A 15,860-nucleotide genomic window follows, 5' to 3' on the forward strand; every position below is an offset into this window, starting at 1 on the left:
ATTTATAAACTAACACGTCTACGTAAGATCTAGGAAATTAAAAGGTCTTCCTGTGGCTGCTGTGGATGGACTTATTACGTAAAACGCTGAAGTAATATTTTTAAGCTTTTCTTTGACCATTACGTTGAACCAATCCATGACATTCGTTGTCTTGTTATTAGCAAGAACTTGGATGAATGGAAGTAAGTTTGTACTGCTTGTTGTAGGTTTCGTTGATGTTTCCAGAACTTTTGATGGTGTTGGTTTAGTTAATATTGTTCTCCTGCTTGGACTAGCTGGCGGCTTAAAGGTAATAGCTTTTATACGAAATTCTTTCGCTGAAGTGATTCTAGACGTGAAATTGGGTCCTGAATCTTCTGGGCGGTTTCTCATAGCAGGTACACTTTTTAAAGTTGCATCATTTTTTTTCTGTGACCCCTCTGTACTGCCTGCTCGTTGGATTTGTTTTGATTGTTTTAGGTAAGAATTAACTTTTGGGAACAAATGAGGATTTCGAAAATAGTTGATGTCATTTTTATTATTATTTGGAATAGTAGTTCTAGAGAGAGATAGGTAATAATTATTGTAAGCAAGAACGTGACGACTAGGAAAAAATTGTGAGAATGTTCTTGTTTGTTGCCTGCGTGTAGTAGTGAAAGTGGAGGGTCCTTGCCGAATAACACGCGCAATAGACGTTGAGGGGCCTGGAATAATATGTGACGGGTAGATTGGTCGAGTAGGATGATTTGGATGAATAGGCCTACTTGGAACGTAACGAAATACTATTTTTTCAGTCGTTTGCGTAGGATAAGGATGATATTCAGGCGGGATTGAAGGTGGCGCGGGAGGAAACGTTGGTTGGGTTAAAGGAGTGGTTGTTGTCTTCGGAGTTGTTATGGTGGTTTGAGTAGTGGTAGGAGGAATCTTACGAGTTGTGGTAGTATCGTGCAATGTTGTAAGTATCTCGTTCTTATAACCCAGTGTCCTCACAGTAGAACTAATCCAAGGAAGCGCAGGACCAACTGCTGTAAAACTTCTTTGAGGAAGGACACAGGTGTCCTTATCGGTAATGCCCATTATACCATATATTCTACCATCCAACAGTAACGGCACTCCTTGTTCTTGTCTCCTTCGACAAACCTCTATGGTTTGTTTAGTTATTCTGTTGTTAGCGCAAACGTAGTATCCAAATTGTTGTTCTTTTATGCAACGTTCGATAAGAGTTACTCGTAACCTCGGCTTGTTCTCATCCATTATCGGAATAAGCGCTTTTAGGCCGATTGTAGACAGAGTATCCAGCGCACTTAACTTGATAAGTTTTCTTTTGCTAAAATCTTGTTTAGTTATAATTAATGCAATATCATTCCGAGCAAAAAAATTGTTACCAAGAACATAATTCCTGTAGTGAGGGTGAATAAAAGTTCTTATGATCCGCAGTTTTCCTAAGTATTGACAATTTTCAGCACAATAGGATGTAGTGATCGCAACGTTTGGCAAAATAAATGTGCCAATACAACCCTGAATCGGTTTATTTTGTTGGCGGCCGCAACTCGCAAGGCGTTCTATGCTTGTTATAGAAATGCTTCTCGTGCCCACAATACAAATTGCAAATATTGTATAAAGTTTAAGAGTTCTGTTCAACATTATATTAAATTAACCTAAACTATAAAACCTTCTTTTATGTCCCAGTACTTCATCTGTAAGTGTATTGTTGCATTTTTATGACCACATATTACCTGACGGCGAATTGGTTTTATGCAAACATTGTTTCAGAACTCGATTTTTTAATATAATTGAAGTATGTGAGTACTATTATAATTGTAGTCTACCAGACCACGGGACTATAAAGTCACAGATTTTTGGAAGGTGAACGTGGGGCCGAAGCCAACATGCTGGAGCCCTTTGCAGACAACTTTACTGAAATGGTAGTATTATTATTTATTTTGATTAAATGAAACAATACTTACCTACACGATAAAGTAGCTGACCTAACTATAGCTGCAGGCTTCAGGTAAAGCTACCGAGATGTGTACCGATAGATACCAACCTAAATCACTAATTTCAGTCAAATGTAATGTGGCCAATTTTCTCTTCATATTCGTCATCATATGTCGTATTGCAAGGTGCACGGTTTTTTTTCACCACGCTGAATACTGGTGAATACTGATTTTAAAGTCCAGGTTTCATCAAGAGGTTTTTCTTCATCTTTATTTCATAACTAGCTTTTGCCAGCGGCTTCACCCGCATCCCGTGAGAACCTCTGCATGAACCCGGAAAAAATAGCCTATAGCCTTCCTCGATAAATGGCCTATCTAACACTGAAAGATTTTTTCAAATCGGACCAGTAGTTCCTGAGAATAGCGCGTTCAAGCAAACAAACAAACTCTTCAGCTTTATAATATTACTACTTATGGATTTATTTCCAACTTATTCAAAGATGACAAATTTTTATTCTACACAAAATTGGATTTAAATTTTATTTTCATTAAAATAAATAAAATAAAATAACGTTTATTGACAAGAAAGTAACATAAAATTCTGGTAGTCATTGCTCATTTGAAACAACAGTCTGGTATTCATTGCTCATTTGAAACAACAGTCTGGTATTCATTGCTTATTTGAAACAATAGTCTGGTATTCATTGCTCATTTGAAACAACAGTCTGGTATTCATTGCTCATTTGAAACAACAGTCTGGTATTCATTGCTCATTTGAAACAACAGTCTGGTATTCATTGCTCATTTGAAACAACAGTCTGGTATTCATTGCTTATTTGAAACAAGGGCTTCGCAAAAGAAAAGCTGAACAAAGTTAGGAAATTGTATTTAGGATCAGTTAATATTTGGATGATTTCCAATTTGTTTACAGGCTTCGATCAATCGTTGCTTCTATATATTTTGTGACGTCAAGTGACTTTGAAAATCTGCAATTCGGCTGGTATTTGTTTAATATCATATATTGTTTATACCAGGCAACCCAAGGGTAATGACGGGAATAAAATAGTCAACCTTACGTTTGCATATTTATTCTTTCCATTTTTTTTTAAATAAACAAACTATAAATAATATAATACTACACATTATAGTGGAATGTTTGAAAAAAATGTTTTTTTTTTATTATCAATTAATTGTTGTTCGAATGTTCCTTATTTTAAATTTTATTTTTTAAATATTTGTACGCCTAAGAGGCCAAACATGAATGGTAACGTTTATTATTTTGTCTCACAACCTGCATAACTCCATGTACACCCATGATTTTACAAATAAAGTATCTTGTATCTTGTTGACTCTTGCATCTCCTTCCATGTCCGCCATCTCCTGAACATCCTTTATAGAACTTTATAATATCTATAGTAGCTACTGTCAGAAACCTACGTACATATTAATAAATAATTATAGATACAATAAGCATGGGGTGCGGCGCCAGGAGCGATCAGTGCGCAGCGTTCGGCATGGACGGGCGCGGGAATTTAGCTGGCGCCGGCGCCCGGAGCCGCGGCATTCCACGCGAGCTTCACGAAACTGCATCCATGAATAACCACTCAATCGAGCTAGTCTCCTAATGCCCGATATTAAACTATCACGCGCCGCTGCCCCCAAATAGAACCATTCCATTCATAAACAATGCACATCATGAATGAAATACTATCGGAACATAACGCATTACTAACTAAATTAACCACTATGTACGCCATGCTCTGGACTCTGGCTCGCACAAATGAAAGTACGTATTGCCATCAATCAAGATAACGTTATGGAGTTATGCGGATGAACCCGCTATTAAAATGCCAATAATGTGCCAACTTCAATTGCAATGGGCTAGTTCCGATACTAAATAATAATCAGCTGGTGTTTCTTGTGCGTAGGAATTCCAACAAAATCGCTCGCTAAATTGACTGCGATAAAATTTAACGGTTTGAACAAATATATACACAGTTTTGTATGTGAGGGTGAACCAAACAACCAAGATATGCTTCCTAATTACGATCGGTTTTGCGTAAGTCCGATGTTTACGGACTATTGTTTATTGAGTTCTCACAAAGGAAAGAAACAAGGAATTTATCGTAAGGAAGTAACACGTTTATTAGTATCCATTACAAACAACACATCTATACTCAACACGTATATTAGATTACAGTCGTATTTATTATTTAGTTCCTGAATTTAGGGACTCCGTAGGTTTCGTGGGGGACGCCCTGACTAGTAGAGATGACGCCTCCGTCATAATCGATGCTGGAAGCCGTGCTGCTGACGGTGACCGGAGACGAGATGCTGCTGGTGATGTGGGAGCCGCTCAGGCTGCTGCCGGAGTTAGCGGACGCAGAGCTCACGCCGAAGGACTGGGAGTCTGAGCCGTGCGAGCTGTACCCGGAAGAGCTTCCGTGCTGGATTGGCGCCTGGTATTGGACACCACCGCTGAGACCGGACTGGTAAGAGCTCTCCGCCGAGCCAGAGTTCAGCGTCAGAGGTTGACCCTGGTTGTAGTCCTTGACGATGTTGTTGATGACAGCCTGGGAGTCTTCCTTGTTCTTGTACTTGATGAAGTATACCTCAGGCTTGGATGGGGGCTTCTGTTCGATCTTGGGAAGGACGACTTCGGGTTGCTCATCGGGCTTCTTAACAAGAACGTAGACAATAGTTTTCTCTTCGTTTTGTGGTTGAACGGGAGCAATAACATTAGGAGCGCTAGACTCGGTGGGCGCCTTTACGAAAATGATCTTGTAATGCTTCTGGGGAGCAGGCAATACGATGGGAGCGCGAGGCTTGACCACTTCGGGTTCTTCGGGGGCGGCGTGCACGTAGAAGTGTTTGAACACTTGGGCGGGCTGTTGCTGCACCTGGTAGTACTGCTGGTAATTTTTCTTTGCGGAGGATTGGTACTGGCTTGAGGACTGGTATTGAGTTTGGTATCCGGTCTGGTAAGGCTGCTGAACTACTTGGGATCCACTGTTTGAACCAGCTTGGTAGTAGCCAGAGCCGCTGCCGGCATTGACTCCTCCGGTTTGGTAACCAGAGCTTAGACCGTGGTGGCCACTGTGGCTTCCTGAGTAGCCAGAGTTGTACTGTCCAGAGCTGTACTGTCCAGAGTTACCTCCGACTTGGTATGAAGGAACTCCGTACGAAGTTTGTGGCACATTGTAGTGGTAGCCGAGTCCGACATCGGCTGAAACCACTCCTACCACCACCAATAATACCTGAAACAAAAAGAAGATTTTAAATATTGGAATGGTAGACGATTGTTTGTTACTACTTTACGAACGACACTAGCTATCTTATGTGACAAATATATATGGATGATGTTATGCTTTATCAAGTCGACACGGCTCATATGTTTGATGTTAATTGTGGTGTGTGTAAACCTGTGCAGCCGCGATGCTGGCCGGACGTGGACCGGTCGCTTCGTGACCACTCAATACCACGAAATGTTGCAATACGGAACGCGTTCCCGTGCAACTAGATCTAGTTATATTTATTGATGGCACCGCACCGCGGAATGCGATAAACAAACTATTCAAGCGATTGATTGATCTTGTTGTCTAGTTTTTGTGAAGCTGTTTTTAGAGGCTCTATGTCTAAGGAAAGTATTTGGCCATGTGTGGTATGTTTAACTATCATAGCTAATGCTTATTGATTGACATTAACCAAGAGTAGTTATCTCACAATCATCCCATTACACGGTTCATTCGGAAACAGCATTATATTGCATAATTTTCTGGACAGCGGTTTACCACCTACGCAAAGTGATTAATCAATACAAATAATACTCGTAAAATACCGGTATAGGTATTAGATAAGATATATGGAAGAATAGAAAGTACGTGCAAGGTCACGGCCGGTGGTACAATGGTTGCAGTGACCATGGTTGCGCAACAACCACGCCTGGGCTGTGCCAGCCAGCCGGGTGCATTGAACTTGAACCACACATGCGGCCACATCTACGGCCACTAACTGTTACAACATTTAACTGCTAGTAAAAGTCGTTCAATTAACTACACACGAATGACTGTAATTTTCATTCGCGGCTTGTTTGGTGTACCAATAAAATTATTGTTCGTGTTTGTTGCATTTTGTAATTGCATCTAAATACAGAAGTAATTGTGTACCTATAATTTGAATACAATTTTATAAGATTAATAGGAAGAAACACACGTTTCGTAACTTCATAGGTATGTTATTTTGTGTTCCTCTTCACAAAGGCATGCATAGGCTTCATTCAGGAAAAATAAATTTTCCGAGCCTACGGCTATAGGTGTTTAATTCCTATTAAATCCTATGTGCTACGCTACTACGCGATACGTTGCTACGCGAGTCTGTAACGTTGACTATCATTATCATTGCGCTTAACTATCTCAGCAAGGACACTTTTCACGATCATTTAGTTTACAGTGCAAACGAATATGATTCTTTCTTGACCACCTATTGTAGTACTATGATTCATTTAATCGTATGCGATTAACAAGTTCTAATACAGTAGCATACCGACGTCCAGCGAATCAATGTTAAAACGATCACCAATCGCTAAATTGAAAAATATTAAGAAGGTGTATAATTATTTAGAGACATTATTTTTTCATACACAGAGACTCAGTTTAAATAATTCGCATTGACAAAATATACTTTTAATAAATGATGAGTTTCCTCCGACCAGCAAAATATTTATTTATAGATATCGAAATAAATTATGTTAATTAACTGCGAAGCCTTAAGTTTGCGGTTACGGATTGCTAATAATTTGATATTTAAGTATGGAGTAAAAATATCCAATGTAATAATATTTTATCTGTTTCTTTTTTTCCAGGAAAAGAGTCTTGAAGCAATCATTTCTTTCGTATCGTTTAATTAAATTGATCTTACTTTTGTAAGTTTTAAGGGTTCCGTATCTAATCTGTAAACGTGTAAATATTTTTTTTCCTATTTGCTATATTGATCATGGCTTGAAAAGTATAAAAAAGAATTTCCTTTTTTTTATGGGGGTTCCATAAACTAAAAGTTATGAACTGTCAGGGAGCTCGTCATAACGCGACAGCACTAAACTCTTTTTTCCCATTTTATATAGTAAATGGTAAGGAACTATAGTGTGTAAAACCACTTCGCCGATTTTCTTAGAAATAAGTTTTTTATTAGCTTAAGTTATATTACCACTAAGTACAAAGTGCTAATCAGGACGTTGATGTGTGGGTAAAATAATTTTGGTGACTAGTAGCGATAAATCACGGTTTTTTCTTATTGTTATTTGATCCGGAACACAACACCTTACAATGATAGCATCGATTTGTGATTCGAGATCGTGAGTACCAGTGTTATACATGGAGCGTCTGCCTCTGGTCTCCTCAACCCAGTTACCCGAGCAACCCCTGGTAAGACTGGTAGTCAGACTTTCTAGCTTTTGACTACCCGTGACGACAGCCAAATACCTATGTGCAAATAAAGAACCCACCTTGTGCTTTATCGTGCCTTTTCATTATGATATGATATGCAATATACAGACCTACAGATATGTAGATATCTCTTTTATCTACCGCTAGTGCATCTTTAAGTAAAAAAAAAGAAATAAAGTAAATACTTATACGAAAGTATCTGTCTTACGCGTTTTTACGCAAAAACTGCTGAACAGTTTTAAATAAAAAATAAAATTGTATAGCAGGAAAAGGGTGATAACTTTTTATATAGATGCAGGAAGTACGTTCGTTCAGTATGTAAGTGGAACCGCGGGAAACACCTAGCTACTTTTATAAAAAACAATATTGTACGAAAATATTCGAGATCCGCTTTGAGACATCTTCTTTTGCATAATGACGAAGCTTCGTTTAAATTGTAAATAATCAAATTTTTATAGACTATTATTATTCGCCACCAAGGTTGTATCCAGTTTTTTTGCCATTTAAATGATATTATGTTATTTCCTGCAGCTTTTGAAGCTTACAAGTATTACGTGTTACTGCACAGTCGTAAATTATTATTGAGTGTTTATGAATGGATTGATTTATTTATAAAAGCACCTCATACGCCATATGGCTAAAAAGTTATTTTTTTTTGTTCTATTTAGAGCGAATGACGTTATTGGTACTGCATTGAATTGTGCTGTTTTTTTTTAGAATTTAGAAAATATTTTTATGGTTAACAAAAATTCGTTACAAGTATTATTAATATAGAGTGTGCCCAAAAGAAAATGCTTACTACTTAGCAAACTTTGCAATAACCGTTTTTCTTATACATATATATCAGTTAAAAATCTTAATTAATTTTCTTGACCATATTTTAATGGCCCTAAAATACTAGTAAGTTGAAGACTGCTACACTACCACTAGGAAGTCATGAAGAACGGAAAGATTTTTATCCGGGACTTGGGTAAAACCCGCGAGAAAAAGTTTTTATTTTTTTATAAATAAGTTTACAAAACTTTTTTTATAAATATCGTACGATGAAGCTATAAATTATGGAGTTCTATAATTAAAAGGCCACTACGATGTAACATATTGCACCTCAAAAAGTGGTCATTCACACTTCTGGGATCCATAAAAAACTAATCACGTAGAGGCCATTTAATGATTGATGGATTATGGTAAATAATAAAAACACATTTAACATTTAAACTACATAAAAATACCGAAGGAAAAACCGTTTTGTATTATAAAATATATTTTATGTACTTTAGCAGGTACATGATACTTTCAGGGAGCGATGAAAAATTATACACTATGTCTATGTTGATTAAGAGAGTGGTTTCAAAATATTTGAAACTAGCCGTTTTCCCGTGGTTTTACCCACGTCCCGTGGTAACAACTGCCCGTACCGGGATAAATATAGCCTATATTACTCGTGGATAATGTAGCTTTCGAATGGTGAGAGAATATTTAAAATCAGTCCAGTAGTTTTTGAGTTTATCCATTACAACCAAACAAACAAAGTTTTCCTCTCTATAATATTAGTATAGATAAAACTGTTAAACTTAAGTATTTTTAATTCTATTTATGCTGCTTCTAATTATGTCTTTTCTCTCTCCCTAGGTACCTGAATTTTCTTAACTCCCTAGAGTAAAAAATACTGGCCAACTAAAGTTCAGAGTGTAAGTATTTAATTAGTGGTATTAACAGCATCGTCTCATTGAAACAAAGCGATCGCTAATAACATTCTTAGCAATATTTGATAATTATTTTGGTATTTGGTAAGGAACCTTGAAATACCTATGCTTTATACGTTGTGTACTTAAAGATTTTATTATCCCATTTTGGTAAGAATTGCATTGAAATTAATTATCACTTAAAATGTTACATCAGTTCATACATGTAGCAATGAACTGAATCCTACGCATTCACTATGACATTAACAATATCCAAAAAATATTTTTTGAAGTAAATTACTTGAAGGAAGTAACTTCTTTAATTGTTCGCACCTGTCATTGGTATTAAAATGGCTTCACTGAATGTAAGGAAATCAATTAATATCGAACGACTTAAAACATTTATCTTTTATTTAATAATATATTTATGACATCAAAAAATACTCCACTTGAAACAAATTTAACAAAACTGATTAAAACTTTTTAAATTTTAAGCTTTTTAAATATAACTGTTAATTTATCAATTTGCTGCAAATTATGATTCGTGGCATCCCCACAAATAAAAGTAATTGAACACAATACATAGAAACACACTTCGCAAAGCTTATTAAGTTTCAGTCGCGCCCTCGTTTAAATAAAGTCACGAAAAAATTATTTATGAACCAAAAAACAAAGCTCTACATTTTTTTAACACTTGGTTACATATCAAACACTTTTTACTAACTGTAATTAAAATTAACGAATACTGTTCAAATGTGGAATTCGAATTATCGATTTTTAGGTAAAAAAAAATAATGTCTATGGTACGTACCCATGTAACCTTCATGTTGAGCGGTGCGATCTTGTCTTACCGACTCTTCCAACCGGTGATGAGGTAAGTGTCGCCTCACTCTGCGGACCGACTCTTAAATACCTGCCCGAGAAGATCTCGTCCGTCCATACCGCCTATGTTGAACCTACAAGGTTATGTCAACGGGTTCATGCAAAACAATGAACTATGCCTTAAATATGTTTTTTCACCCAACTCCGATATTTTCGGCGAAAGCTTTTGTAATAATAAATTACTTTCATCAGATGGTTCGCCTTTTATTTTTAGTGGTGACGTATTTGTCTGGCAGTGTTGCCCATTAAATTACAGACAATGAAAAAACCTTAGTTACTTGATACGTCTAGCATCAAGAAAGAGCTTTTATACGTTACATGTCAAGCTGAGCTAAGAATGGACTTGTAATATGAAATATGACATCTCAGTGGGAGAAGAGCTTTTAAGTTTTCAGAAATTAAAAGATAGGAGGTGGTGATATACCAGATAAATAACTTTACTATTTTATTTACTAAAATAGATTTCTCCTTAAATATGATTAAATGGTAAAGACATTGAAGAGCTAATAATGACCTCAGGAGAAGGACTTCGATGCGGTTGCACTTTGACACATATGATATAACTAGCTTCTGCCAGCGGTTTCACCCGCATCCCGTGGGAACTACTTCCCGTACCGGGATAAAAAGCCTATAGCCTTCCTCGATAAATGGGCTATCTAACACTGAAAGAAATTTTCAAATCGGACCAGTAGTTCCTGAGATTAGCGCGTTCAAACGAACAAACAAACTCTTCAGCTCTATAATATTAGTTAGTATAGATGCAAAGCGACCTATGAACGTTAAGTAATTGTATGTGTCACTCAACTTTTGTTGACTGTGAGCTTCCGCGAGCCTACCGTTTAGTCAAATAGAAGAAAAAAAACAAATGTTCTATATTTGAAATAAGCCCTGTGGTTCCTCCTATATTGAATTCTTTCCGTGCCCGAATGAAAAGTAGCCCATTTCATTCAAAGCGGTTTACTTAGGTAGTAGTTTTGGCATGAAAACGCAACATCCTCAAAGCAATACTTTTGCGTAAATTATCCTGAAAGTTATTCATTTACATGATTTCAATTATTCTTTTTCTGGTTATATACTATCAATATTAGGGCTAGACTCGGCTAGAAATATCAGTCCAGTTCACTTATGTACCGAGGTGTACATTCAGAAATGGCGTCAAAAATCCCTATTCAATCGTTGTTAAGTGCGATGCGATCAAGTATTTTCAGCTGCAAAGGTAAATTCGTTTAGTTGCGTAGAAAAGTAGAAATTAGGTACTAAGTACCTGTTAATCGACTTTAATATTCTACAAATGAGTACCCAAATGTAATTACTTTTCCAGATGATGCGTAGACAATACAAGTAAGTAGTGGTTTACTGACAAAAAAACTGAGGCATGTATTTTAAAGGTTTTATACAATAATTATATAAACAAAACGTGTTGTAAAGGTCAAGTGCGGCTCATGTGCGTTTGTAATAATATGATGAGTTTCTGAACATTTATTTTGCTTGACCGTTAGACAATAGTAGGTTGAACCTTCGCCTTTTAAGAACCAACAAAGTTACGCTGATTCCGCCTTACATATTTTTTGGGGTTCCGTATTTAAAGGGTAAGTTAGACTTCGTTGTCCGTCTGTCAACATAAGTTGCATCTCATGAATCTTTTGGTATAGTTAGAATTTAAAAACAAACAGTTGAAATATTGTAATTACGGAAAAGTAGAATAATATTAATATTTCCTGGAGATCCCGTACAACAAACATTTTTACTTGTTTTATTTATAGAAACGTCCGTACGTAACTACGATAGTACGGAAGCCGCCGCACGCGAGAACGATTCACACTTTGCTGTTTTTTTTAAATATTTTTTAAGGCAATTGAATAAAGACGGTAATTCCCAATCACATAGAATTCTCTGTGTCTTCGTTTCCTCATATGTATTATGTTTCAGCCTATTGTAAACTGATTTTAATTCGTTTGGATACGAGATACTTTTTTAATTGATCTCTTGAAATAATAGTTCTTGGAATTTATCCATCTACTATTTTACAAATGACCTAATGACGTTAACCTTTGCACTTACACTTCAGCTGTTCACACTTAATTTGACATAAGAAAAACATAGGTTGTCAGTTGTTCCAGGTTTTGATAATCAGCCTTTTATTGTCCCAATGCAGATCAAATTAGCTCTTCTTATACAGAGAAGGAATGAGCGTTAATCACCACGCTTGCACAATGCGGGTGGAAGATGTAAGACTATTTATAGTCCAGGTTTGATCAACGAAGTTACCTAGAATCGACCTTGTACCCTAATACTTGATAAATAGGTGCTTTAACCACTAGGAAAAAGGCTCGGAGGATGAGGATGAGCCTCATCCTCCGAGCCTTTTTCCCAACTATGTTGGGGTCGGCTTCCAGTCTAACCGAATTCAGCTGAGTACCAGTGCTTTACAAGGAGCGACTGCCTTATCTGACCCTCTCAACCCAGTTACCCGGGCAACCCAATACCCCTTGGTTAGACTGGTGTCAGACTGACTGGCTTCTGACTACCCGTAACGACTGCCAAGGATATTCTATGATAGCCGGGACCTACAGTTTAAAGTGCCATCCATCTTTAACCACTCGGCTACCAGGACTTTTGTCGAAGGGTTAAAATACATCCTCTGTGGTCTACGTTGACATTTAAATGTCAATCAGATCGTTCATTCTTTTTATATAATTATAGATTTAAAATTGTGAATAGATACCATCTGTAGTCGCAGTCAGTGATATAATATTCCGCTTGTTAAAGGAAATCGATAACCACTACATAAACATATAAACCTAAATAAAGTTCCAACCCGGATCTGTCTGTCTGTCTCGATATGTATTTTCCCGTTCCCGTTTGTATTTCGTACCTGTAGAAGATTTTTATGACTGTAGAAGAACTATTTTAATTTACTGTTACTCTTCAGTTTTATGGTACCTCAAAACTAAACTACTTTTGAGCCTTTATATTAATTGTAATGATGAGCGATTTTATTTAAGGCACGAGTACCTTCTGCCTAGGATCAAACATAATTCATTGCAGCAGAGGGCAACTGAAGGGACTGCCGGATTTTGGTGAGTCACCCAAGTAGCATTTTGTTCCATTTAAGAGTACACATTTAGTTCACAGGTGAACTTAAAGCATTACTACAGTTCACTCGTGATGTATTAGCTGCATTATTGTAATTAATTACACCTATGCCTGTCTAAGGGACTTACAGGAGTGTAGAGTAATACTTTTATACGGTTATGGGTGTTATATTACTCTAACAACTATCCTTTAGTCAGCTTTCTGACTAAGAGCATTATAGTAGGGTAGAGATACGGCAACCGCTGTTTAACGGCCTACTTGTTCGATGTTATAGAGCTAGCATTTTAACAGAACACTTCTGGTCATTTATAAAGCCAAAGGCTGTTATGTCTACTTGTCTTAGACTGTTATACAGCCAGTAGCTGTATTAGGACTTGTTTGTGATACTTAAAATAACCTTTTTTTTACTATCTGTACAGAGGTGTTTAAATCATTCACATGTGGACTGTAGGCTGTTAGAAGGGCTATATAACAGTTCACATAGCCGTATTTCATTTCCACCATTTTGTTCTACGTAACCTAAAATATTTACCAAATAAATCTACAAGATTAATGCAGATTTATCACAAAATACGCAGATAGAGCGAATGAGTTTTGGTTTCATGTTAAAATTAATTACCGTAGTATAATTATAATGCCAATAAAATATCAAAAACTGAAGATGTAAATTTTCCTCTCAGCCAGTTTTAAATATTTCAAAATGAATAAAGCGTTTTTACAGAGGCGCGTGAAAATTTTAATTGTCAATATGTATACATTTCACGATAAAGTTGCATTCCCATGGCATTAACATGATATAGTATATAAAACAGGTACTACCGCATGTTATTTTATAATAATAATCCGCCGGAGTTAGTTTGCCCCGAATCCATGCACTCCTTACAATTGTCAAACTAATATATGAAAATGTGGAAATAATTTAGGACACAAGTGAATTTAAGGTAGCTTACTGGAGTACTTTTGTCCGATTTTAACTGTGAAGGCTGTGTATTTAGCCACTTATTACTCTTTATTACACTCATGCACGTTGAATGGTTCACACTGCGTTCCATATAGTGCCGTAAGTCAGCCTTAAGTCCGATGTTACTACTTAAACTGCTATTATAATGCTATTATACTTCTAATGTACAGCCATAGTGAACTTAAGGCTGTCTAATTTGTGCCCAAACTGGTTCAATAAAAGCATTATATCAAGCTATACAGCTCATGTACAGCTGACATACACAGCTTGTAGAGTACATGTGAACGACTAGACATCTTATATAGAACCCCGAATGCTACTTGGGCATGTTATATATTCTCCCAAATAACAGGTGGTTCCACTCTTTTTGCCTTCGTCTAATAGAATTTTGCCCTATCAGAATAATTGTCTCTACGACACTCACAAAAGCTCTTAAAATATTAAGTACCTACAGATTAGTTGCATTGTAAATCAAAAGAAAATAAATAATAATAATTTATAAGAAGGAAGCGTTGAAAAGATGTATTTTGATACCAAGTTAAGATGTGTCTTAATTTTAATATTTATGAAAAACTTTAAATAAATGTGCAACATGAGTAGTTTACCTCGAAATAGGAACTTAGTCGGTGATGCAGCCTTGTTGTTATTTAGGTGTATTTCATTATAATTAAATCCAGGGGCAAAATAATTATTTTGCCCCTGGATTTTAGGCCACCTTTTTTATTTGTGTACCTTAGTGGCTAGTCTCTGAAACCTTCTGGAATCCGTACAGAGAAAAGTGGAGTAATCATCGAAACGCATAACTTCCGAACGAGTGCACTAAATCAGGTTTATTTTGTTTCTAGTTGTCCGATAAACATGAACGTAAGTGGACTAAGAGCAATGCTAGAAAGAGACATGGTGCGCTAACACGTAATAAACTTGTGACAGGAGCAGGATGGATATAAGTAGTCAACAGGTCAATAAAGTATAGCACATACATAATATTCCTTAGTTAGCTCGTATTTACAGGTAGACAGGTAGATACTCTGTGAGTATTGCATTTATAAAATATATAAGATGGTAACAATCTTTCTATGAAGCCTAACTACATCGGATAGCCATAATACATACGTACAAGTCACTACAAGTCTGAGAGTGAAAAATAATCTAGCGCAGCCTAGAAAAATCAGAAAACCTCGTCCAGGTGAGAAGTGAGATTATATAAATAAATTAGATTAAGTAAATCTTTTCATTATGGAAATACCTGATTTGCGTGGGCAATAACACCTCACGCATTATACCATTGATGAGATAACTCAGCTTATAAAATGTCTAATAGTAAAAATAGGAACCGGTTCGTAAGTTCGTACAAATATTTCTAATAGCTACTTACCTATAATTTGTCGCATATCATCAGGTCAGATTGATAGAGAGGTACCTATAAAATGTTGACCCAACTTGATTCTCGTTGATTCACTTGAGCCAAGGTTCATTGGTTATACCAAAGAGTTTATAATGTTGAATTAATTATTTATGGTTTAGACGTCATAGTTATGAAGAATTCGAAAAATTCCCATCATGTATTCTGTGACGAGTAGGTTTCATGTGTTTTCGTTTGGTAACTGATACTATTTTGTAATGTTATATGTTTTTTTGATTATTGCCAAATATCGGGCAATTGAACCACCATGAATAATCTTAATGATGGCTCGATTAACAATAACTTAAGTATACTTATTTAAAACATAGAAATGTTGAAGTCGGAAACTTTCGCATTTATTAAATTAGTTGGATAACTTGTTTGGCCGCGTCTATTTTCAGTGAATGCTATAATCACACGAATTGATCCTTGTGCCTGCTGACGAGTCTGTTTTTTTTATGATTGATTCTCAGGAATCTG

At 36.4% G+C, this 15,860-nt stretch overlaps 1 protein-coding gene across 1 annotated transcript; it reads right to left on the bottom strand.

Moving 5' to 3' along the window:
* Positions 1–4,036: 4,036 nt before the first annotated feature.
* Positions 4,037–9,971, bottom strand: LOC124645464. The gene is made up of 2 exons (XM_047185274.1): positions 9,851–9,971; positions 4,037–5,173 (listed from the first exon to the last, which is right to left on the bottom strand). The coding sequence occupies exons 1-2, from the start codon at positions 9,863–9,865 to the stop codon at positions 4,130–4,132; spliced, it is 1,059 nt and encodes a 352-aa protein (XP_047041230.1). The 5' UTR covers positions 9,866–9,971; the 3' UTR covers positions 4,037–4,129.
* Positions 9,972–15,860: the final 5,889 nt, after the last annotated feature.

Source organism: Helicoverpa zea, chromosome 31, assembly GCF_022581195.2.
Source record: "Helicoverpa zea isolate HzStark_Cry1AcR chromosome 31, ilHelZeax1.1, whole genome shotgun sequence".
Lineage (NCBI taxonomy): Eukaryota > Metazoa > Arthropoda > Insecta > Lepidoptera > Noctuidae > Helicoverpa > Helicoverpa zea.